This window comes from Chiloscyllium plagiosum, chromosome 10, assembly GCF_004010195.1.
Source record: "Chiloscyllium plagiosum isolate BGI_BamShark_2017 chromosome 10, ASM401019v2, whole genome shotgun sequence".
Lineage (NCBI taxonomy): Eukaryota > Metazoa > Chordata > Chondrichthyes > Orectolobiformes > Hemiscylliidae > Chiloscyllium > Chiloscyllium plagiosum.
Window position 1 is genome coordinate 66,405,862 of NC_057719.1, and position 25,140 is coordinate 66,431,001.

Here is a 25,140-nt window from a genome sequence, read left to right on the forward strand (position 1 = left end):
ATTTCTTAGCCTTTTCCTTTTCTTGCCCAGGACCACAGTCAAGGGCTCTGTCAACGCAAAGTGGAAGGGAATTCTCTGATCGAAAAGAGAAGAGAATGACTAAGTGCTTATTGGAGATTCTGTATCAATGATGGGAATTCTTGGAATTCCAATAGGTGGAAATATTGAAGTAGGGGAAATACAAGGCAGCATTTAATGCCCCCTCATGGGATGTTTAGACATATTAACACATGGAATAAGGGAGAAGTAAGTCATTCAGTCCCTTGAGGCCCTTCCAGTGTTCATAAATATCATGGCTGGTCTGTTTTTGTTTTGAATTCCACATTCCCAGCTCCCCTCATTAACCATTGATTTTCCCCTACCTTTCTACAATCTATTCATCTCTGCCTTAAAAACATTAATTGACCCTGTTTCCACTGACATTTGAGGCAAACAGTTCCAAAGTGTCTCAATCTTCAGAGAGAAAGAAAGTCTCTTTATTTCTATCCTAAATGGATAACACCTAATTTTAAAACCGTATCTGTAAATTATGGACGTACCCATAAGAGCAAACCACTGTCCACTTTGTCAAAACCATTCAGGAGCTTAGATACTTCAATAAAATCACCTCTCATGCTTGTCAACTCCAGTCAAAATGGTTCTAGCCTCTCTATCTTATCCTCACAAAGCAAGCTACTCATTCTAGGCATCAATCTGATAAATTCTTGTGAACCATCTATGACATATTGAGATTCTTCCAGGGATAAGGCGATCAAAATTGCACACAGTGTTTGAGATGCGGAGTTGAACTGTACATTTTCTTAGGCTAAGTGCAAATAGTGTCCTGTATATTGGAGGGATTTTCACCAAGAGGTTGAGCAAGTCTAATCGCTAAATCTTACCAAACGTGTTACATTAATCGCTGTTTGAGACCTCGCAGTGTGTACCACATCCAAATTCCACCTGATCTTGTCATTGTGCCACTGACAGAACAACTTGCCAATCACTGGGATACTCTGGAACTGACGCAGGTGCCACCTACTGTATAAAACACTGCAGTACACCTGGGCAAGCACTGTTGGTCTAGAACTGCCCTGCACTGTTCCCAAACATTGCCCCAGACATGGCAGACAGGGATAAATCTACCACTTTTCAGTCAGGATCCTGGAGCTCACACTGGATGGGGTGGGTGCACAAGTGCGATGTCCTCCTCCTCCATTCATGGAGATTGACAACACCAGAACACACCAGTCTAGTCTCAGGGTGCCAACGTCTACTCTGGTTAGGTTGGATAAGATGACTAGATTTTGTCAAATCCAGGCCACATTGATCAGACCAAGATTCATGAAATCTGAGAGATCATGTGATTACACTTCAATCCAGTTTAGTCCCTCCTGGAGCTTTTATTGAGTGTTTTTTCAATATAGAGCTACACTACCTACTGCACATCTTCAATTGTCAGGTGACCAAGAGACAATGTCAACATAAAACTAGGATAGTGAATAGGCTGACTGCTGTATCTTCTCTGTTTACCATTTACCTCCGGTTACCATTTTGCTGCTGCATTGTTCTCATTGCCAATCATTTAAAGATGGTCTTAGTAAGAGAAAATTGAAAGACCGGTCAGTTGAACGATGTGAGGACACCAGGACATTTAATGAAAATCTGCAACTGTACCAGAAAAATAGAGCCGTCTGGTCACCCTATCATTATTGTCAATAAACAATGAGGCTCTAGCTCTCCATTGCATTTTTGTCAGTTTAGAAGAAAGAAAGCTCTGATACAGGTGGAAAGTTTAACATGTGATCCAAAATTGGGATAAGAAGCATACTGGGTAATCAAGGTTACATTGTCATCCCATTAAGACTAAATATCCACCAGTAAACTTGAACCAGCCGAGAGCATTTTGAGCAGAAAGCATTTATTGAAACAAATTCTGTGCACGACTTTGCCCAAAACCAGGTGTTTTTAAATTTAGGGGATTTTTTTTAATGTTGTAGTATAAGCCATGAACTTAAAACTTAATAGATGTTGATTTTTTTCATCCAAACTCAGTAAGTATTTACAAAGTCAGGAGCTGCCCATACTTCAAACATGAACCATCCCACTCTTAGTCAGTGTGGAAAAAAAAATTGCACCGTTGATCATTTGTACACTGCTCGTTTACTAATCCATTGATCTTCACTGTCTGCTTTTTGTTTCTAGGGTCAATGCTCACTCATTCTTATCTTATGCCCATTTACTTTTAAGCCAGAACGTCTAGTTACACTTGAACTATGATTTATTCTGATTTCTTAGGTAAGACGATCATTCTATTTATAGCAAAAAAAAACTGCTCACCAAGTTCCAGCTGAAACAAATGATTTCATATTCTCCTTTTTAAACTGCAGTGCGTATCATACTGATTACATTGCTGACACTACAGTTGCTCAGTTACGCGCACTGTCTGTGAACTCACTACTAACATAGTTCATGTTGGGTGCGGTGTTTTGATAAGTACCTGCCTGGACTGCGGAAGTAGCTGAGAGTCAGAGGAGAAACATGAAACCAGTGCTGAGGGCTTTCTTGCCTCACAGTAAAGCCGGAAACCTGCGTTACAGCTGAAGGGCTGGAACTGCCGGGGGAGGAGAGTTACTTGCACTCTCTCATTCTCTCTCGAGAACTTTCCAACTGCATTCCCCTGAGTGAAGAGTCATCTTGTCTTTTCAGGCCTGTTGAACAACACCTTTACTATGCCGGAAAACTGATGGCTGTTTGGGATACTTGTAGAAGCCTGTTCAGTCGTAGCCTCCCGAGATTTCTGGTTCCGGAATGCCTGTAAAGAAAGTCGAGAGACTGGAGAAAGCACAGGAAAGATGTTTTCTGAAGTTTATCCCTGGTTTGGCATTGCGCTCGAGCATTCGCTGACTTGGATTCTGACAGTTTTGAGTTTACTTTACAAATTCAGGCCTTCTCATAGTTATTCCGCTGAATAGTTTTTCTGTTGATTTTGAGAGGAGCAAGTTTATCTTTAAATGTTGTATCACAAAAACTGGATTAAGTTGCCTTCATATTAAGAGAAATTTGAAGTAGATTTAAGATGAAGTAAGTTTTAGTTTTGTTGTTTTAGTTAGGAACATAATATAGCTTTATATAAGCTTCAGAGGTCTATAGTGTGGAAAATAGCTTGCATATGTTTAAAGACACAGCTTGCAGTAAGTGCATATAGATTTTGTTTTGGTTCTGAGGACACAATGATCTAAGAGCAGATTGAGAAGGATCAAATTTCATTTCAGACATTGATTTGGCAATTGCACAAATTATAAATCTGATAATCTGTCAGCAGTTGATAGACAAGATGCCCTAAACTCATTAACCAGACAAATACTTTCGGAGAGGGGAGTAACCATCAATACATAGCAGCAGAATGATGGAGAATGTAAACAGTGGAAATGGTGCTGCAGTGGGACCTACAGAGGATTCAGCAACACCAGCAGCAGAGCGTTCTGCATCCTTATTTTCTTCTTTTTCAATGAAAATGCCATTCCTGGGACGACGGAGCGGGATTAAATCTGTCTCGGAAACAACACAGCAAAACAATGACCAGAGAGGTGCACGGTTGACTTTCTTTCGATCTTTAGATGCCAATGAATCTGATGGAAATATGGAGAAGGATATTGCAGTTGTCTCTGACAAAGTTATTGATGAAGTGAAAGAGGCAGCAAAGCAAGCTGATGAGAGAGTGGTCGAGGACCAATCAACAGATCTCAACATTCCGATTGAAAGCACTGAAAAGGGAAATGAAGAATCCTGTGCCCCTGAAAGTTCTTTGGAATCCCGCGCTCTCACAAATCTGTCAGGCATGGACCAAGATGAAGGTACAGTACGTGTCATTCTTGTTCAAACAACAAGTGACGCTGAGTCAGAGGAAGAAGCTGGATCAGCAGAACAACAAATCCATGAGACTGAGGTTCCATTGTCAGTTGATGAAAATTCAAAGCACATTTTGGAACAAAACCTGCCAAAGGATAATGAGCTTACGTCAAGTCAGCAACAAGAAAACATTGTTGTAGCTGATGAGGCAAAGGCACTTTCTGAACTCAGATTGTCACAAGAGGATTTAATGTCACAAGTGGAACTCCGTAAAGATCTTACTGAAACCTCTAACGATGGAAACAATGAAACAGAGCAAAATTCATTGGAGGAGTCAAGCAAAGATCTAATATCATCAACATCAACTGCTGACTCTAACAATGTTCCCAATCAAGAAATTCTACCATCACAAACAGAACGGACATTTCAAATGCCTCCCCTGTTTAGTGGATTACGGTTACTAAAGAAAGGTGCTAAAGGTGAGGACAAGGATACTGTTGCGGAGATCAAACAGAAGGATGTGGATTTAGCAATGTTAAAGTTGACTACACCAGGTCAAAAATCTGCAGCCAAACTCTTAACAGAATCTTTCCCAAAGAGGAAAGATGACAGGAAACCACCAGAGCTGAAAACAAATTCTGGTTTTTTGGATCAACTCAGTCAGCTAATCTTTGATGTCCCAAAAATTGAAGATAAAGTGGATACGTCTGGCCAACAATCTCAACACGCCATCACCACTAATGAAACATCGCCACCAGAGCAGGCACCAGTGGTAGCTTCTCAGTCTGCTACTTCTGAGACTGCTTTGGAGAGTTTCAGATCATTCTTTATGGCAAAACCTAGCAAGAGGGATGCAACTAAGTCAGCAGAACTGGAAAATTTGAAAAGGAGGAAAAAGCAAGAGAAGGAGTCACTCAGGGCAATTTTTGAAAGGCCTTTCGCAAAACAACCATTTGAGCAGAAACACCAGTTGGGATCTACAGAATTAAAATCCGTATGTAGAAAAATATTTATAAAGATATAATGTATTAGCAAATGTTTCAGACTGTGTTACAATCAATTACTGAATAATTTAAAATGTTTTAGTGTTTTCTTTGAAAGAAAAACATCCGTATTATAGAAAACACTTTTCATGAGATCTGGATGTGCTACATCATTGCAGCCAGTAAAGTAGTTTCAAACTGATGTCACTGTTAAAACATTGGAAATAAAGCAGCCAGCATGGCTTGCTGTAAGTCCCAAAAACAATATTGTGATAATGACCTAATGATCTGTGATGACAGTGTTGGTCTGAGGGATAAATATGCAGGGACCACCCCTGCTGTTCAATATGGTGGTATCTTTTACATGCATCTGGAGAGGAGGTCTCAACTTTTATGTTTCATCTGAAAGACTACACCCCTGACCGTGTAACATTACCTCAGTAGAGTTTCAGCCTAGGTTTCTGGCGTGTAATTTAATCTCAGTTGTGAGTGCAGAGCAAATTCAACAGTTTGTTTTATTAATTGGTATTCTCTGGAAAAAATATTGTAAAATAAAAATGTAGAGCTTCTGTAGTATTGGTTGTATGATTTGTTGTTGTACCTTAATTGCTATGGGTCGTAAATGTATGAATATTTGGCTTTTGGAAAGATGGGAACAGAAATTTTTCAACTGAAGGTGTTCACCACCCCTTTACCAGATAATTTATTTGGGAACAAGGCTGGAGGTGAGACTTGCTCCCCATATTGGTTGGCAGCTTTGTGGCCCCGCTGGCAACAATGGCTACTGTTGAGACCATGAGCAGTATCCAGAATCTGAGGAACCCACACTAGACCAAGTTAGTCCGAGGCTGGTTTAGGAAGTGAATGCTTAAAGGGGTGGGGAGATGGTAGTAGGGGTTATAATTTGTCGGGCAGCCAGGGAGGAAGCACCTGGGGGCTCAGATATCAGAGAGAGGGCTGGGGCACCTGATGTCAAAAGGAGGTCACCAATAAATGTCCCATCCCTTCACCCCCTTGAGAGAGATATATACACACATACACATATACACACAAGGAAACCGTTCTTAACTTAGAAAGATCATGATTGAGGTGAGAGTGGTCAGTCATTTTCTATTGAAAATACTGCTTCCAATATTTTTTTAAGTCATCATTATCTGAGTATTGGTTCATTGACATCATTTTTAAGATAGCAAAATAACAAATTCTTAAGTTGAATGTTTGCTTTTTTACAATGTGACATGGTTTGAATTGGATGTTACATTTTCGGTCTTTTTCAATCTGAAACAGTGGCACAGCTGTCATTGTAAAATCAGTCGCTAATCCAGGCGTTGAAGTTGCCTTAGCTAATTAGCTGACTAGCCTCAGAGATATGGCTGCAAATCCGATGCACTGAATCTGCTGATGCTTGTCCTTTGTATGCTGGCTGCTGACTCATCGTTGCACTACTGTATTCCAGTCTTTTTGGAATTCAGGACCTCCTCTCTGTAGCACAAAATGTAATCTTTGAATGAAGACTTAATGGAGAATTAACAGGAACTGTTGGTAGAGTGTGTATCAGGAGAGAAACAGATTATTTCAGATCAGAGATGAAGGAGGTGCAGCAGGAAAGAACTGCCAGCTGGGGTTTGGAGGCTGGTAAACAAGGATAATCGAGAAGAAAGAAAGAGAACATTTGCTGATGTTACTTCTCTAGATGTAATATTGAGTATGGAGGTGGGTGGGAACATAGAGTCATAGAGATGTACAGCATGGAAACAAACCCTTCGGTCCAACTTGTCCATGCCAACGAGATATCCCGACCCAATCTAGTCCCACCTGGCAGCACCCAACCCATATCCCTCCAAACCCTTCCTATTCATATACCCATTCAGATTTCTTTAAACTTTGCAATTGTACTTCATCTGGCAGCTCATTCCATGCACGTACCACACTCTGCGTGAAAAGGTTTCCCCTTAGGTCTCTTTTATATCTTTCCCCTCTCACCCTAAACCTATGGTCCCTAGTTCTGGACTTCCCCACCCCAGGGAAAAGACATTGTCTATTTATCCAATCCATGCTCCTCATGATTTTATAAACCTCTATGGGGTCACCCCTCAGCCTCCAACGCTCAAGGGAAAACAGCCCCAGCATGTTCAGCCTCTCCCTATAGCTCAAATCCTCCAACCCTGGCAACATCCTTGTAAATCTTTTCTGAACTCTTTCAGGTTTCACAACATCTTTCCGATAGGAAGGAGACCAGCACTGCATGCAATATTCCAACAGTGGCCTAACCAATGTCCTGTACAACCACAACATGACCTCCCAACTCCTATATTCAATACTGTGACCAATAAAGGAAAGCATACCAAACGCCTTTTTCACTATCCTATTTACCTGTGACTCCACTTTCAAGGAGCTATGAACCTGCACTGCAAGGTCTCTTTGTTCCGCAACACTCCCTAGGACCTTACCATTAAGTGTATAAAGCCTGCTAAGATTTGCTTTCCCAAAATGCAGCACCACATTTATCTGAATTAAACTCCATCTGCCACTTCATAGCCCATTGACCCATCTGGTCAAGATCCTGTTGTAATCTGAGGTAACCCTCTTCGCTGTCCACTACACCTCCAATTTTGGTGTCACCTGCAAACTTACTAACTATACCTCTTATGCTCAATGGAAATCATTTATATAAATGATGAAACGTAGTGGACCTAGTAGCGATCTTTATGGCACTCCACTAGTCACAGGCCTCCAGTCTGAAAAACAACCCTCCACCAACACCCTCTGTCTTCTACCTTTGAGCCAGTTCTGTATACAAATAGCTAGTTCTCGCTGTATTCCATGCGATCTAACCTTTCTAATCAGTCTCCCATAGGGAACCTTGTCAAACGCCTTATTGAAGTCCATGTAGATCATATCTACCACTCTGCCCTTATCAATCCTCTCTGTTACTTCAAAAAACTCAATCAAGTTTGTGAGACATCATTTTCCATGTACAAATTCATGTTGACTATCCCTAATCAGTCCTTGCCTTTCCAAATAAATGTACATGCTTTCCCTTAGGATTCCCTCCAACAGCTTGCCCAACTCAGACGTCAGGATCACTGGCCTATAGTTCCTGGCCTGTCCTTACCACCCTTCTTAAACAGTGGCACCACGTTAGCCAACCTCCAGTCTTCCGACACCTCACCTGTGACTATCAAGGATACAAATATCTTAGCAAAAAGCCCAACAATCACTTCTCTCGCTTCCCACAGAGTTCTAGGGTACACCTGATCAGGTCCTGGGGATTTATCCAGCTTTATACGTTTCAAGACATCCAGCACTTCCTCCTCTGTAATATGGACGTATTTCAAGATGTCACCATCTATTTCCCTACATTCGATATCTTCCATGTGTTTTTCCACAGTAAAGACTGATGCAAAATACTCGTTTAGTATCTCCCCCATCTTCTGTGACTCCACACAAAGGCCACCTTGTTGATCTTTGAGGAGCCCTATTCTTTCGCTACTTACCGTTTTGTCCTTAACAGATTTGTGAAAAACCCTTTGGATTCTCCTTAATTCTATTTGCCAAAGCTATCCCATGTCCCCTTTTTGCTCTCCTGATTTCCCTCTTAAGTGTACTCCTACTGCCTCTACACTCTAAGGATTCACTTGATCTATCCTGTCTCTATCTGACATATGCTTCCTTCTTTTTCTTAAGCAAACCCTCAATTTCTTTAGTCATCCAGCATTCCCTATACCTACCAGTCTTTCCTTTCACACTAACAGGAATATACTTTCTCTGGACTCTCGTTATCTCATTTCTGAAGGCTTCCCATTTTCCAGCCGTCCCTTTACCTGCGAACATCTGCCCCCCAATCAGCTTTTGAAAGTTCTTGCCTAATACCATCAAAATTGGCCTTTCTTCAGTTTAGAACTTCAACTTTTAGATTTGGTCTATCCTTTTTTCCATCACTATTTTAAAACGAATAGAATTATGGTCGCTGGCCCCAAAGTGCTCCTCCATTCACACTTCAGTCACCTGCCCTGCCTTATTTTCCAAGAGTAGGTCAAGTTTTGCACCTTCTCTAGCAGGTACATCCACATACTGAATCAGAAGATTTTATTGAACACACTTAACACTGTGGCAGTCCCAGTCGATGTTTGGAAAGTTAAAATCCCCTTCCATAACTACCCTATTATTCTTACAGATAGCTGAGATCTCCTTACAAGTTTGTTTCTCAATTTCCCTCTGACTATTAGGGGGTCTATAATACAATCCCAATAAGGTGATCATCCCTTTCTTATTTCTCAGTTCCACCCAAATAACTTGCTTGGATGTATTTCCAGGAATATCCTCCCTCAGTACAGCTGTATTGCTATCCCCTATCAAAAATGCCACTCCCTCTCCTCTCTTGCCTCCCTTTCTATCCTTCCTGTAGCATTTGTATCCTGGAACATTAAGCTGCCAGTCCTGTCCATCCTTGAGCCATGTTTCTGTACTTGCTATGATATCCCAGTCCCATGTTCCTAACTATGCCCTGAGTTCATCTCCCTTCCCTGTCAGGCCTCTTGCATTGAAATAAATACAGTTTTTTTTATTATCAGTGTCCTACCTTGTTCTCTGCTTTGTCCCTGCCTGCCCTGACTGTTTGATTCGCCTTTGTTTTCAAGTGTACCAATCTCCGATTGATCTCTTTCCTCACTATCTCCCTGGGTCTCACCTCTTTCCCCCAGCCCCAGCCCCACCTTACTAGTTTAAATCCTCCTGAGCAGCTATAGCAAATCTCCCTGCCAGTATGTTAGTCCCCTTTCAATTTAGGTACAATCCGTCCTTCTTGTACAGGTCATATCTACCCCAGAAGAGCTTCCAATGATCCAAAAAACAATTGTTTTAATTTTCACATGTCCCATACCCTAAATGCTGGTACAGGCAAACTCCTTTTACATCCTGTGGAATTTGCAGATGCTATTACATTTGCCTTTTATAAAACCTGGTTCTGCGATAGAAATGCCTATCCTCACTTGCAATTCCAAAGGTGTGAAGGTCGGCACGGGTGTGCTGGGCGGCACGGTGGCACAGTGGTTAGCACTGCTGCCTCACAGTGCCTGAGACCCGGGTTCAATTCCCGCCTCAGGCGACTGACTGTGTGGAGTTTGCACGTTCTCCCCGTGTCTGCGTGGGTTTCCTCCGGGTGCTCCGGTTTCCTCCCACAGTCCAAAGATGTGCGGGTCAGGTGAATTGGCCATGCTAAATTGCCCGTAGTGTTAGGCAAGGGGTAAATGTAGGGGTATGGGTGGGTTGCGCTCCGGCGGGTCGGTGTGGACTTGTTGGCCCGAAGGGCCTGTTTCCACACTGTAATGAAATGTAAAGGTCAGGTGGATTGGCCAAGCTAAACTTTCTGTCGTGTTCAGGGATGTGTATGCGAGCTGGATTATCTGTGGTAACAACAAGGTTATAGGAATAGGGTTGGGGCTAGATGGATGGTATTTGGAATGTTGGTGCAGACTCAATGGGCTGAATGGCTTCTTACTGCAGTCCAGGGATTCTATGATTCTGTGATCAATTCTGCACTTAATTGGTTTCTTTCCAATCATAACCATACTGTTATACTTCATGATTGAATTTCTGTCCTCCTTCCATCTTTCCTGATAGAGTCATAGAGAAGTACAGCATGGAAACAGACCCTTCGGTCCAACCTGTCCATGCCGACTAGATATCCCAACCCAATCTAGTCCCACGTGTCAGCACCTGGCCCAATCCCAATAAGGTGATCATCCCTTTCTTATTTCTCAGTATCTACTATCCAATTTTGACTCCACATCCTACAGCATTAGTAAGAACTAATGTTGGAACAAAAATGAGAGGATATCTGACCAATTCATTTCATAACTAATGTAGAGGTTTTCCCAAGACTGAGATGATGCAGACAAAGCAAATGCCTACATCTGGTTTCACTGCCTATTTTTCAGGAAACAGGCTGCTAACTTGTGGCTGTTTACCATCTACCATAGCTGCGTTGGAATAGGTTGATAAATAACTGATCTGGTCACACTATGAGCATTCCTTCCACAGCCATCAACTTCTGATTGGACTTGAATCCAGAGTTTTTAGCCACTGCTGTAGTTTTACTAGGCCTGTGTCCTTTTAACTGAACAGGTTTAGTTTATGTCACAGGGCTTCATTCTACACGCGATATGCTAATGTATCCAAGCAGGGAGTGTCTGCTATGTGTATTTTCTTTTTGGTGAGGGTGGAGACCATTCCAGCTGAGCTCAGATCTCAAAACCAAGATAGGGTTGATATATATTTGCAATTATTCTACTTGCTGAGGAATAAAAGTGATGCAAAGAACCAATTTCACTGTGTGAGGAAGCATTTCAGCATGGACTAGCTGGTCCTGAAGCTGAATTCATGTGGGTTCCATTTCAGAAATTTTCTGTATGAACATATCTGTTGCGTCTTACTCCTGCTGAATGAGCAGTTCCAAAACTGGAATGTCAATGCCAGCCTAATTTAAATGAGGCCACATTGAGGACCAATCAAGCTTTAGGCTTTCTTTGTAGGAATTATTCCTTGGACCCAGCTCGCACCTGGAGGATAGTGTTCTCATAGACCCATAAACATACCAATTTTCTTTATTCCTTCTCTTCCCATAATGCATGCAGACAAGCCCCATTCCGACTATTCTATATTCTCAGTTTCAATGCACAGAAATCAACTTGAAACAATTGTGTGTGACCATATTTTGCATGCTGTTCTTGGGGCATATAACTACATGTCAATTTAAATCACAAATGAGGGTGTGGTAGGAAATTTTACTGTAAAATCAGATTAATCTGCCTCCCCACCCACTTAAAGTATTAAGTGGTTCTATATGCAAAGCATGAGAAAATAATTGCAATGACAAGATAAGCAAATACACTCCTGCAGATGCCTTATGAATTCATTTCCACAAGAACTCACTCTTTATCTCTCTGCTCTGAATGATAAAGACCATAACAACACCAGATTGAGGAGCAGAAATTAAGCCATTGAGTCTGCTTCACCATTCAATTGTGGCTTAAACTGAAAACAGCTGCAACAACTTTATATAGTCCATTCACTGAGGTCAAATGTCATGATTAACATTGCTCTTGAGTCCATATGTTTAATTTGACTTCACATTTTTCATTGTGCTGAAAGTACTAGATCCTGAATTTATTATTTTATCTGAGATTTTCAGAAGGATTTTGATAAGGTGTCTCATAAGAGATCACTGGGCGAAGTTAAAGCACATGTGATGGAGGGGCGGGGTAATACACCTCCGTGAATTGAGATTTATTGATGGGTGGAAAACAAAAATGAGAATAAGTCAGTCTTTTTTTTCCCATGGTGTCAGACAGTGACTCGTTGTACTCAGAGATCTGTGCTTGGGGCCCCAACTATTCACAATATATATAAAGGACCTGGGTGAGTCAATCAAATGCAACCTTTCCAAGTTTGCTGATGACAAAATACTTGGTGGATTTGTGAGGAGGACGCAAAGAGGTTCAGTGAGATTGAAACCAGTTAAGTGAATGGGCAAACTCGTGGCAATGTTGTAGAACATGGCGAAATGTGAAGTTGTGCAAAAAGCAGTAAGGAACAGTATTATTTAAATTATTTTAATATCTTGGCAAGTATGAATGTACAAATGGATCTGAGTGTCCTTGCATAACAGTCAGTGAAAATGGACATGCAGATATAGCAAGCTAGGAGGGCAAATGATATATTGGCAATCATTGTTAGAACGTTTGAGTTGAGATGTACATCCTGTACATTCCGAAGAAGAGCCGCTGGAACTAAAATGTTGACTCTGCTTTCTCTCCACTGATGCTTCCAGACCTGCGAGTTTCTCCAGCAATTTCTGTTTTCATTTCATTAAATCATTTTAATAATATTTTGGAGCACTTGGTCCACAGTCTTGTATGCCTTGTGAACAGTTCTGGTCTCCCTATTTAAGAAAGGACACACATGTAATAAAGAAGGTGCAGAAGACATTCAGGAACGGCAGCAATGTCCTATGTGGAGAGATTGGTTTGACTGGGCCTGTACTTACTAGAGTTTAGAAGGATGAGAGGAGATCTAATTCAACATATAAAATCCTAACAAGGCTGGGCAGACTAGATACATAAGATATTTTCCTTGGTTGGAGAGTCTAGAACCAGAGACACTGCTACAGAATAGAGGGTAGACCATTTATGCTGGAGATTAATATCTTTGCTCAAAGGGTTGTGAATACAGAACTATTACTGAATGTTGTCAGGGCCCATTGTGTTTGCAGTATCTAGTACCTTCAGCCATTTCTTGACATTGTACCGAGTGAACTGAATTGGTTGAAGACTGGCATTCTTAAATTTGAATTTAATAAGAGGCCAAGATGGAACATTTACTCAGTACTTCTGGCTGATGCTTGTTGTAAATGCTTCAGCCTTGGCTTTTGCACTGATGTGCTAAGCTCCCTCATCATTAAGGATGTGAATATATATAGAGACCTCCTCCAGTGAGTTGTTTAACTGTTCTTCACCATTTAGGAATGGATGTGAAGAGACTGCAGAGCTTAGATCTGACCCATTTCTTGTGGCATTGCTGAGCTCTACCAACCATATGCTGTTAACACTTTCATATTTAAGTACTCATTTGTTATGGCTTCAGGGTACCATCTAAATCTTAGGAACACCTGGTGTTGCTCCTGGCCTGCCCTCCAGCACTCTTCATTGATCTAGTTTTGGTACCCTGACTGGATGGTAATGGTAGAGTAGGGGCTATGCCAGACTGAGATTACAGAATGTGGTTGAACCCAGTTCCAGTGTTGCTGATGGCTCACGGCATCTCATGGATGGTCAGCTTTGCTAGCTCTGTTCAAAATCTGTTCCATTTAACACAGTGGTAGTGTCACTCAACAGACTGAAGGGATCTTCAATGTGAAGGCAGGACTTTGTATTCACAAGGATTATGTGATGGTTATTTCTAACAATAGTCTTGTGGACAGATGCATCAGTGATGGGTATATTAATGAGGATTGATTAACCAATTTTGGATCCAGTTTGCCAACTTGGGTTCAAGTTGGAAATCTGTATCTGAGACTGGTTAACAAATAAGAGCCAAAAAGTGATGAAGGGTTATTATGGAAACAGTCTGATATTGATCAGCTGGTAAATTGGGCAGAGCAACAGCAGACAGAGTATAATTCCGATAACTGTGAGTGATATAGTTTGGGAAGTCTAATAAGGGAAGAGTATACTCCCCGGGACCTGCTATTCATGGTGTAATGAGGGACAAAGGGACCATGTTATCCCAGTCTATAGATCCTGAAGGTGTCAGCGGAGGAAGCAGGCTGGTGAAGAAGCCATGTAGGCTTCTTACCTTCACTTGCCAGGACTGAGAATATAGGAGCAAGGAAGTCTTATTACAATTCGTAAGTGATAGTAGTTTTCCTTGTCCATGTTTGACCTGATGCCATGAGACTTCATGTGCTGCAGAGACAATGTTAAGGATTCCCAGAGCAACTCCCTCTTGAATGTGTACCACTATGCCATTATTCCTGGTGGGTCTGGCCAATCAATGTGACCAGACATGCACAGAGAAATCATGACGACAATGTCTTAGGCATAGTCATTCTGATTGTCTGTAATTTCATGATTCTTTGTTGGATTGGTCCTTAACTAAACTGTGGGACAACTCTCCCAATTCAAGCAGAGTCTGCAGTCATTGGCAAGGGAGAGGTTGACAGGATCCCAACAGGGATGAGTTTGCTATTGCTGTTTCCAGACACCTGGTTAAATCTTGGCGGTTCATCTAGTTTCATGTCTTCAATTTCATTGCAATATGATCTAACTGAATGGCATGCTCAGCCATTTCAAAGTACATTTAAGACTCTGCTACATTGTTGTGGGTCTGTCCGAATTCCAGACTTAAAAATCAGAATTGAAATTTCACCATCTGAATATCTACCTAAAGAATAATGGAAGAGTGCTTAACTGCACATGGCATTGTAGTAACCTGTTCTGACATTTTTTCTCTGGCTGTTAGGAACCCAAAAAGACCAGGAAAACAGAAGTATGACAATTGTAAAGTAGCTGACTCCATCTCTGTTTGTCCAATAATCAAAAACTGATTGCATTAATGAAATTTGTCTTTACAATAAAAATGGAAGGGATCAAAGTGGAAGATAGATATTCCACAAAGAGAGGAGAAAGTGAGGTCTGCAGATGCTGGAGATCAGAGCTGGAAATGTGTTGCTGGAAAGGCGCAGCAGGTCAGGCAGCATCCAGGGAACAGGAGAATCGACGTTTCGGGCATAAGCCCTTCTTCAGGAGGGCTTATGCCCGAAAGAGACTATTCTAGACATAAGCCATAATAGAATGTCATTAATAAGGTTGAAATTAGAACAATTTTTAGATATTCATGTTATTACTCCTGTTTTTGTTGATGTTCTGCTTCTTTATTTTAATCACAGGATATATCTCCATCAGAATTTGAAGACCGAACTCCTGGACGGCTCCAGGCCATTTGGCCACCTCCCAAACCAAAAGATGAGGAAGAGAAAGTGGGTTTGAAGTATACTGAAGCAGGTAGGAATCAATACAATCACTGAACAGCTCTTCGTGTTCCTTAAGAAAACAGGTAGAAAATGCACTGATGCATTTGTTTTACCATGTTAAACCCTTATTTGTTTTGAATGATTTTGAATCATTGTGACGTATCTGTAAATGTGAATTTTATACATTGGAATGCACCTTTTTTGTCCTGCTCACATTCACAGCCTTAATGCAATAAGCAGCCAGGAGTTGGATCTGAAAAGATATAAAAGTAAGTAGAAGGGGAGTTGAACTTTTGTGATCAGAAACATGAAGCTCATTGACTAAAAGCTTTCAATGTATAGTTGATGAACTGCTATCATGTAGCAGATTAACCTTGTGGTGAAGCTGTTACTTTTTCTTTTATTTTGTACAATAGCCACACAGGTAATTAGGTCCTTAATTTTAAACGTTTAATTTTTCTGTGCTTTAAATGTCAGCAAATGTGACCAGAAGGAAATCATGTTCAGCAAAAGATGTGATTGCACTGGAGAAGTTGCAGACGAGATTTTCCAGGATGCTACCTGGGCTGGAGAGGCTGTCATATGAGGAAAAATCCGATATGCTGGGATTGTATTCCGTGGATCAGCAAAGGTTGAGAAAGGACTTGATAGAAATGTACAAGATTATGAGAGGTATTGATACAGTGGATTGGAAGGGACATTTTATCTTGGTCAATAAGCTAAGAGGAAAGTTGAGGGAAAATGTTTTCCTTTCTAATCATAGAATTTCTACAGTATGGAAGCAGGCCTTTTGGCCCATCGAATCCACACCAACCCTCTGAAGTGCATCCCACCCAGACACATCCCCCTCCCTATCATTATTACCCTGAATTTCCCATGGCTAACCCACCTAGCCTGCACATCCCTAGACACAATGGGAAAGTTAACAATGCCAATCCATCTAACCCGTACATATTTGTACTGTGCAAGGAAACCGGAGTACCAGGAAGAATGTGCAAACTCCACACAGACAGTTGCCTGAGCGTGGAATTGAACCCAGGTCCCTGGCACTGTGAGGCAGCAGTGCTAACCACAGAAGGAGGTGGGAATCTAGGACCCATGGTTGAAAGTATGCTTAAGTCTAAAACTTGACATGTAAGCAACATTTAGACACTCACTCATGTTACCATATGCGTCAGAGTTATGGGCCAATGGCAGGAAAATGGGATTAGTGTGGTCATATCTTTATTGACGATCATGGACATAATGGTCTGAGTGCCCTCCAATGCTGTAAATGCCTAGAAGTCTATGTTACTTGAATCTTGATATGCTGTCTCTACACATTAGGTTATAAAGCAAGTTAACACTCCTTGATCATTGCTGATAAGAGAGACATGTTGCTGTATGTTTGTGTCTTGTACTCCTTAGGACAAAAGCACAAGAATGTCCAATTCACTTCTGAATGGTTTTGTGCAATATTATTTGCAGATTTAGAAACAAAGGCATCAAGCTATGGAGCATCTGTGTAAAACCTGCTGTTTGTTATTAGATTTGCTTCCCCCCATCATGTAACAATGTAAACTACCTGCAATACTCCTGTTGGTGGCACCATAAAAGCACATTCTGTCAATAGGTTCCAATAAGTTGCTCAAAATGCTTTTTGATGTTTTTTCTTCAATTTCCACCATTCCTTGGTACTTCTAATGTATAATATCCAGGTTAATTGTTTAAGCATAAAATTAATAAAAATCAAGAAATGATTAATAAATTGGAAGAATGAGCTAAAATTTTCACTTTTCCTGATTCAAGTGCAAATTTAGTTTTAATCGATATTCCTTGATACATTCAATAGTGGTAACATAGTAAGCTTTGATTAGTACAACTGAAAAATAAGTTATCACAAAAATTATGTATTGTAATTCAGCATCAATTCAGGATGTATGACTGGCCTGATTTTAAATAACTGAAAATGAGTTTTAAATAAATAACAATTTTCTACTAAAATTACTTTACGGAAACAAACAATTCCTTGGTCAATTTTGTTTTTAGTTTCAGAATCCTTCCAAAATATACCTTATATTTTTTGAGCATTCCGGTTTATTTGAAAACCAAATGAAAGCCTGAAAATCTGGCCAATTGTTGCAAACTCCCAGCAGTGATTAAGATCTCTTGAATGCTTGGTCAGCCTTGTAGTCCTGATTCTAAGATGGGGGAGCTGGATTTTGTGATCCCCTCCACTTGGTAAAATTAAAGCATGTGGCCTTCCCACTGCCTCCTTGCTCACCCAAAGTAGACAAGCAGGAGGCTGGAAGAACACAACAAGCCAGGCAGCATCAGGAGGTGGAGAAGTCAACGTTTCGGGTGTAACCCTTCTTCAGGACTAGCAATGGGGGTGAGGGGAGCTACAGATGAAGGTGGTGTGGGAACTGTTTTGGGCAAGGAGAGGGGCAGACTGGTGAGGTAGTGATAGGTGAACACAGGTAGAGGGTACGGCCCAATTTGTCAATGCTCACCCAGGCCAGTATTCTATATTAGCGCGAGTGGGAAGGTACTTATGTCTATTGAAGCAGTTTGGAGGTCAGGTAAAGGCCTCTTTAGGTTCTCATTCCAGCTCCTCTCCTGTTTTGCTCATCACAGGGCTTGTCAGATAAGTAAGTCAGACAGCATCCAAGGAGCAGGAGAATCGTCTGATGCTACCAGACCTGCTGTGCTTTTCCAGCACCACACTCTCGACTCTAATTTCCAGCATCTGCAGTCCACACTTTTTTGCCTTGTCAGATAAGTAGCCCCAGCAGTTTTCTCTGCACTGGCTGCTGTTGAGCAAAGAGGTGGGGTGGCTACGGGGGGAGGCCATTGGAAGTATTTCCTGCCTCCACCAAGATCGCAGAGCTCTTTATCCTCTCCTTCCCTCTCAAACTCAGTCGCCTCCCTCCCCGTCCCCCCTCCCCTTCCTCCAGCGTCTGCCAGCTGGTCCCTTCCAAAGTCTCCAATCTATGATCCCTTCTTCTCAAGGATTGCCTATGGTCCTGTTATGAACCAGGCCAGGCTCCCCTACCCCCGCTCAAAATATGTTATTGTAAAGGCAAATGCTAGGCATTGAGTTCCGAATGCAATTCGAATGGTCAAACAACCAGATTTGAAGCAAAATCTCACTTTACTCATAAACAATAGTTAAAATACTGCAAAAAGAAGAAATTGGAATAACTTTGTTGGAAAACAGAATAATAGATTATTTAATAACTAAACAGTAACTGTTCCAATATAGTAACACAACAAAGTTATAAAGTTGGCAAAAGGCAGATCCACGAAAACAAATTGTCCCACATATAATTCAAGCAGCAGAAAGAGAACCCCCAGTTTTTAGCCATAATGGAGAGAGAACAAACTGCTTCCACATCCAGCTTCAAGACTCCAGCAGCTGCTACTGAAAATCTAAAACTAAAGATCCTGGTTCTGTGTCAGCTTGCCCACAGTCTGCTACTATTGTTCCTACTTTTACAAACAACCCTAGGATTCACAGGCTGTTTACTTTATGGGTTTTCAATAGACAGCTCAGTACTACAGCTTGTCAAAAGACAAATGCATCTCTTAAAGCCACAGTATCATGGCAGTCCCAGCAATGGTCACTGTCGAACCTACCAAGTCTGGGTCTCCAAGAATTGATGGCCAATCATGTTGGTGGGCTGCTCTCTAAGTGGAACTTGCTGCCATCTGGTGGTTGGATACCTTCTCTGGAATCAATTAAGGAAGGCCCCAGTGTAATAAGGTGAGCCGATTTTTCATTTGGAGGAGAGGAGAAGGGGGTGCAGGGAATACAACTCCCGGTAAAATCCAGCCCAAAGTATTTTTGAAAAGGAGTGCTGCAAACTCTGTGGGAAGCTCGAGAAGTGATTGCTGGGCCTCTTGCTGAGATATTTGTATCATCGATGGTCACAGGTGAGGTGCCGGAAGACTGGAGGTTGGCAAATATGATGCCACTGTTTAAGAAGGGCGGTAAAGACAAGCCAAGGAACTATAGACCGGTGAGCCTGACCTTGGTGGTGGGCAAGTTGTTGGAGGGAATCCTGAGGGCCAGAATGTGCATGTCTTTGGAAAGGCAAGGACTGGTTCGGGATAGTCAACATGGCTTTGTGCGTGGGAAATCATGTCTCACAAACTTGATTGAGGTTTTTGAAGAAGTAACAAAGAGGATTGATGGGGGCAGAGCGATAGGTATGATCTATATGGACTTCAGTAAGGCGTTCAACAAGGTTCCCCACGGGAGACTGTTTAACAAAGTTAGATCTCATGGAACACAGGGAGAACTAGGCATTTGGATACAGAACTGGCTCAAAGGTAGAGGATAGAAGGTGATGGTGGAGGGTTGTTTTTCAGACTGGAGGCCTGTGACCAGTGGAGTGCCACAAGGATCGGTGCTGGGTCCTCTACTTTTTGTCATTTACATAAATGATTTGGATGCAAGCATAAGAGGCACAGTTAGTAAGTTTGCAGATGACACCAAAATTGGAGGTGTTGTGCACAGCGAAGAGGGTTACCTCAGATTACAACAGGATCTTGACAAGATGGGTCAATGGTCTGTGAAGTGGCAGATGGAGTTTAATCCCGATAAATGCGAGGTGCTGCTGCATTTTGGGAAAGCAAATCATAGCAGGACTTATACACTTAATGGTATGGTCCTCGGGAGTGTTGCTGAACAAAGAGATCTTGGAGTGCAGGTTCATAGCTCCTTGAAAGTGGAGTCACAGGTAGATAGGATAGTGAAACCTGAAAGGGTTCAGAAAAGATTTACAAGGATGTTGCCAGGGTTGGCGGATCTGAGCTACAATGAGAGGCTGAACATGCTGCGGCTGTTTTCCCTGGAGCACGGAGGCTGAGGGGTAACCTTATAGCGATTTACAAAATTATGAGGGGCATGGATAGGATAAATAGACAAAGTCTTTTCCCTGGGGTCGGGGAGTCCAGAATTAGAGGGCATAGGTTTAGGTTTGGAGGGGAAAGATATAAAAGAGACCTAAGGGGCAACTGTTTCACACAGAGGGTGGTACGTGTATGGAATGAGCTGCCAGAGGATGTGGTGGAGGCTGGTACAATTGCAACATTTAAGAGGCATTTGGATGGGTATATGAATAGGAAGGGTTTGGAGGGATATGGGCAGGGTGCTGGCAGGTGGGACAAGATTGGGTTTTTCCAGCACCACTCTAATCTAGATTGGGTTGGGATATCTAGTCGGCATGGACGGGTTGGACCGAAGGGTCTGTTTCCATGCTGTACATCTCTATGATTCTAAAAGGTGAAAAATGCATTATATTGAATACAACTTGTACATAAAACTCAACATTTTTTTTTGCTGGTCTTGACAATATCTAGGAAATTGCAGCAAGAAAACCAATGCAATTGAGCCAAATTTTTTGGACCTTTTTACTCATTGAATTATCTGTCAGTAACTTATTTACTGATTGAAGACTGCAAATCCTTTCCAACTGTATTTAATTGGATAGAAATCACTGGCCTGTCACCCATTGTTTAGATGTAAATCAAGTGCAAAACAGGCCTGATTTGCCAGTGGCCAGTATTTGCCTACTTTAGTTATATCTTGCTAAGTTCATGTGATTCAACTTTTTGAACTCAGACATTGGATGCCTTGAATGTGTTAGGAAGAGCACTAGTAATTGTAGAAATACTCCCTTACCCCGATTCTGAATAACGAGATGGATAATGTTCTTGAGCGAAATCTGCCCTATTTGACTTCAATTTTTCAGCAAGAGGTAGTTGGCTGTTACTGACGCCTTGCGTGACCTAGCAAGCCACTTGATTCGAAATGTTAGGCATGGGCAATTAATACTGGCCTTCCCAGTGACAACAACATCTAGCGAATTAATAAAATCTTTATTTTAAATTATGTGTTCCTCTATTTCCAGCTTATGTTCATGCCTCCACATCTCATTCTATCATTGGTGGCCAGCCATGTGTTTCCCTGCTCTAATTGTCCACCAATTCTCTGTACTTCCCACTTTATTTAGATTCAACTTTGAAAGACTGTCACTCTGACCAGGCATTTGTTACCCTTTATTATCTTTCCTTTTTTGGTTCACATTATTTTTCCTTTCAATGTATCAAGCGCCTTGAGACATTTTCCTCATTAAAGACTCAAGATCATGATGATTTGTTGTTGATGATGATGATACAGAATAATGCCTGAACTTATTCATCCTTTTTTTTTCCTTGGATTTCCTTTCCTGGATAAGATTATATCTTAATCAGTTGGAGGATAAAGTTAAAAATCACACAACACCAGGTAATAGTCCAACAGGTTTAATTGGAAGCACACTAGCTTTCGGAGCGATGCTCCTTCATCAGGTGATTGTCAGTTGGAGGATAAAGATTCATAACCATGTTTTGTTATGCATTGCTATTAAGGTCATAAAATGTATCAATCAATGAATAGCGATCTTCTTGCAGATTTTTACAAAACTACTCTAATGGACTGCAACGAACATCTAAGCATTTATTATTCTTGGGGATTATGTTTAGACAAAAGATGTTTTGTTTCTGTCGATGAGAATAATTCATTCCAGCCCAGTGAACTTTAAAGGCAAAAAGCATTTGACTCAGAATTGTTTGCCAATGAAAAGAATAGTTTGCATATTTGCATACTGCATGAACAAAACTTAATGTTTCTGCAAATTGCACTGATCATGTTGTTGATAAAGCTATTGATTACTGAATTAAAAAAGGTCTTTTTGTTATGTAGTTTCAGTAGCTGTAACGTACTCCAGACAAAACCAAATATCAGCTACAGAGCTGTCAATGATAGAACCTACAAAGCCCTTTGCTATTCATTAGCTACAGCGAATCTGATATGGACTGGTAGCATAAAGCTAATGTTAGAATACAATCTTGCCATGTCCTCAACATTCAATGGCGTGGCTATATCCTCTACTATCCACACCATGGGAATTAACATTAACCAGAAATTGAACTGGATCACTCATATAAATATGTGACTACAAAAGAATTCTGCAATGAGTAACTCACCTTCTGTTTTCCCAAAGCCTCTTCACCACAAAGCACAAATCAGGAGTGTGATACAATATTCTCCACTTGCTTGGATGAGTGTAGCTCCAAAAACACGCATTAAGTTTCCTGTCAATGTATCAAATGCTTTGAGACATTTTTCTTCATTAAAGGACAAGATCACGATGATTTGCTGATGATGATACAGAATAGTGCCTAAACGTATTCATCCTTTTGATTGTTAGATTTCTTTTCCTGAACCAGCAGGCCACTTGATTGGCAGCAATGTTTACCATCAACAGGGTGTACTGCAGTAACTCACCAAGGCTCCTCAGACCGCACCTTTTAACCCCATGGTCTCTACCACCTAGAGTGACAGGGGCAGCAGAACAACACAACCAACACCATGTTTCCTCCAAACCGCACACTATCCCAACATTCACAGTCACTGGGTCAAAATCCTGAAATTCTGTGTTCTTTAACAGCACTGAGTGTATTTACACTCCAAGAATTGCAGCAGTATGGTTGAACAGCTCACTTCTGCAGGGTGATTGGCCAAAAATGCTTGCCTGTTCAGTGACATCCATATCCCACGAGCAAATAAAAAAAAAGTGATTGCTTAACATTCCTTGGGATCCTTCCAAAACTGGATCAGGAATAGGCCATTTGGCCCATCAAACCTACTGTGCCAATTTAATAAGAATATGGCTGATTTGGTTGTGGCCTTAAATTCGCTTCCTTGCCTGGCACCACATCCCTACCTCCCCCAACAATCTTGACTCCCTTGTGAAATCAGAATTCTGTCTAACTCAGCCTAGAATATATTCAGTGACCGAGCCTTCATGCTGGGGAAGGGAATTCTGATCTCTTGAAATTCTGAGAGAAAAATAGAATCTCTCTTTATCTTCATTTTAAATGGGAGAGTCCTTCTGTCTAAAACGTGACACACCGACACTCAATGCACCCCCTCCAAGGAGAAGTGTCAGACTAATAGAAGACCAAGGGGTTCTTCAGATACAAAACCCTTTTATTTAAGATGTTTGAATTCTGAATTATTTAAATTATAGCAACAGTGTCCTGGACTTCAGTTCTGCTTGATCTAACTAGGTACAAAGGACTGGTGATTATGAATCAAGTAGAATTCATTGAGCAGAACATTATGAATACTGAACTAGCAGTAACAACAGCACAGTATTTTTATTCCCTTCAGGGGCTTTGGGTTCCTTGAAAACACGGCGAAAGTCCACCTTCTTCAGTTTCAGAAACAATTTTGAAATATGTCTCCGAATTAGACCCCAGAAATGTGGAGTAAGACTGCCATTAAATGCTCTGAATTTCTGGTTCTTTTTCGTAATTCCAAGGATTTCCTACGCTTTTAATCTAAACTAATTGTTTTCATTACCTAATGTATTATGTGAGCAACTGATACATTATTTCAGAAACATGACACTTGACAAAAAAAGTTGCATGCTCTTAATGATCAGAATTACTCCGACTATCAGAACTATTCAATGAAATCTTCCCAGATACTAAAACCAGTGAAAAAATGTTTTAGCACAATGTTAGGGTTCTTTCGAAATATAGACATAGTTTGTTCTACAGATAGTTTTATGTTTATAAGTTGCTTATAAACTTATGAACAGTATATATTTTGTTAAAAGACATTGCCTAAATGTTCTGATGGTCGGATATTCACGCAGAGTAAATTTTCAGTGATTAGAATTTTCACACTGAAGGTCTCGCAACTAAGTTCAGTGTGTGGTTCTCAATAATTTGCTTGTTTCTTTGAAGCTGATGAATGAGCCTTGAATTGCACCCAGTCATTAAGATGGTCAGAAAGGAGTCAGTTGGTCAGTTGGCTGGATAGCTAGTTTGCAATGTGGAGTGACACCAAAAGCACCAATTTCTTTCACAAAAAATACCTATTTGCTTGGATGTTCTCCTTTGAAAAGTTGTTTTGGAGAAAAGATGTGCAGGTCAGGTGAATTGCCTGTAGTGTTAGGTGCATTGGTCAGGGGTAAGTATAGGGTAGGGGAATGTGTCTGGACGGCTTATTCTTCGGAGGGTCGGTGTGGACTTGTTGGGCTAAATGGCCTCTTTCCATACTGTAGGGATTCTAATCCAATCTAATCTTTGAAATCAAAAATTCACAATTTATTTTTTAAATGAAAAGCTTTTCCTCATACTGAATTCAGAATGATGTCAGTGGGTCGTGTGAAATGCAAAATGCTGATGTAATGGCGCAGAGCAATGACTTGATAACAAGGTGAAACAATGTAAAATTGGAATTACAGATAGATGCATAGTCTGAAAAGAGACTTTAAAATGAAATGACTCAATTACTCCAGCAAGTTCCACCACACAGATAAGGGATTGAGTTTAACATGCTGACATCTTGTTGCAGCTGATGCAAATTTCTGGGGCAAGTAAGCAGTGTGGAGGACACAGTCTACAGAAAAGATTTTGATATGTTTTAAGCATTTGGAGTGGTGTCATAGAGATGTACAGCATAGAAACAGACCCTTCGGTCCAACCCGTCCATGCCGACCAGATATCCCAACCCAATCTAGTCCTGCCTGCCAGTATCTGGTCCATATCCCTCCAAACCCTTCCTATTCATATACCCATCCAAATGCCTTTTAAATAAACCAGCCTCCACCACTTCCTCTGGCAGCTCATTCCATACACGTACCACCCTCTGTGAAAATGTTGCCCCTTACGTCTCCTTTATATCTTTTCCCCTCCCCCTTCTTCCCCCCCCTCCCCCCCCAGCCTATTCAACTTCTCCCTATAGCTCAATTC

General features: G+C 41.2%; 1 protein-coding gene across 5 annotated transcripts in view; it reads left to right on the top strand.

Annotated features, from left to right (window-relative positions):
- The window catches only part of fmn1 (formin 1), a 367,109-nt gene that overhangs the window by 41,503 nt on the left and 300,466 nt on the right, over positions 1-25,140 (top strand). For 4 of the 5 annotated variants that reach the window (XM_043697987.1, XM_043697990.1, XM_043697988.1 and 1 more), the window contains exon 4: positions 15,262-15,376. In XM_043697987.1, the coding sequence (XP_043553922.1) occupies positions 15,262-15,376 (115 nt within the window). Of the gene's footprint in view, positions 1-2,424; positions 4,826-15,261; positions 15,377-25,140 lie in introns of those variants that run through there. The other variant, XM_043697991.1, reaches the window with a different exon arrangement.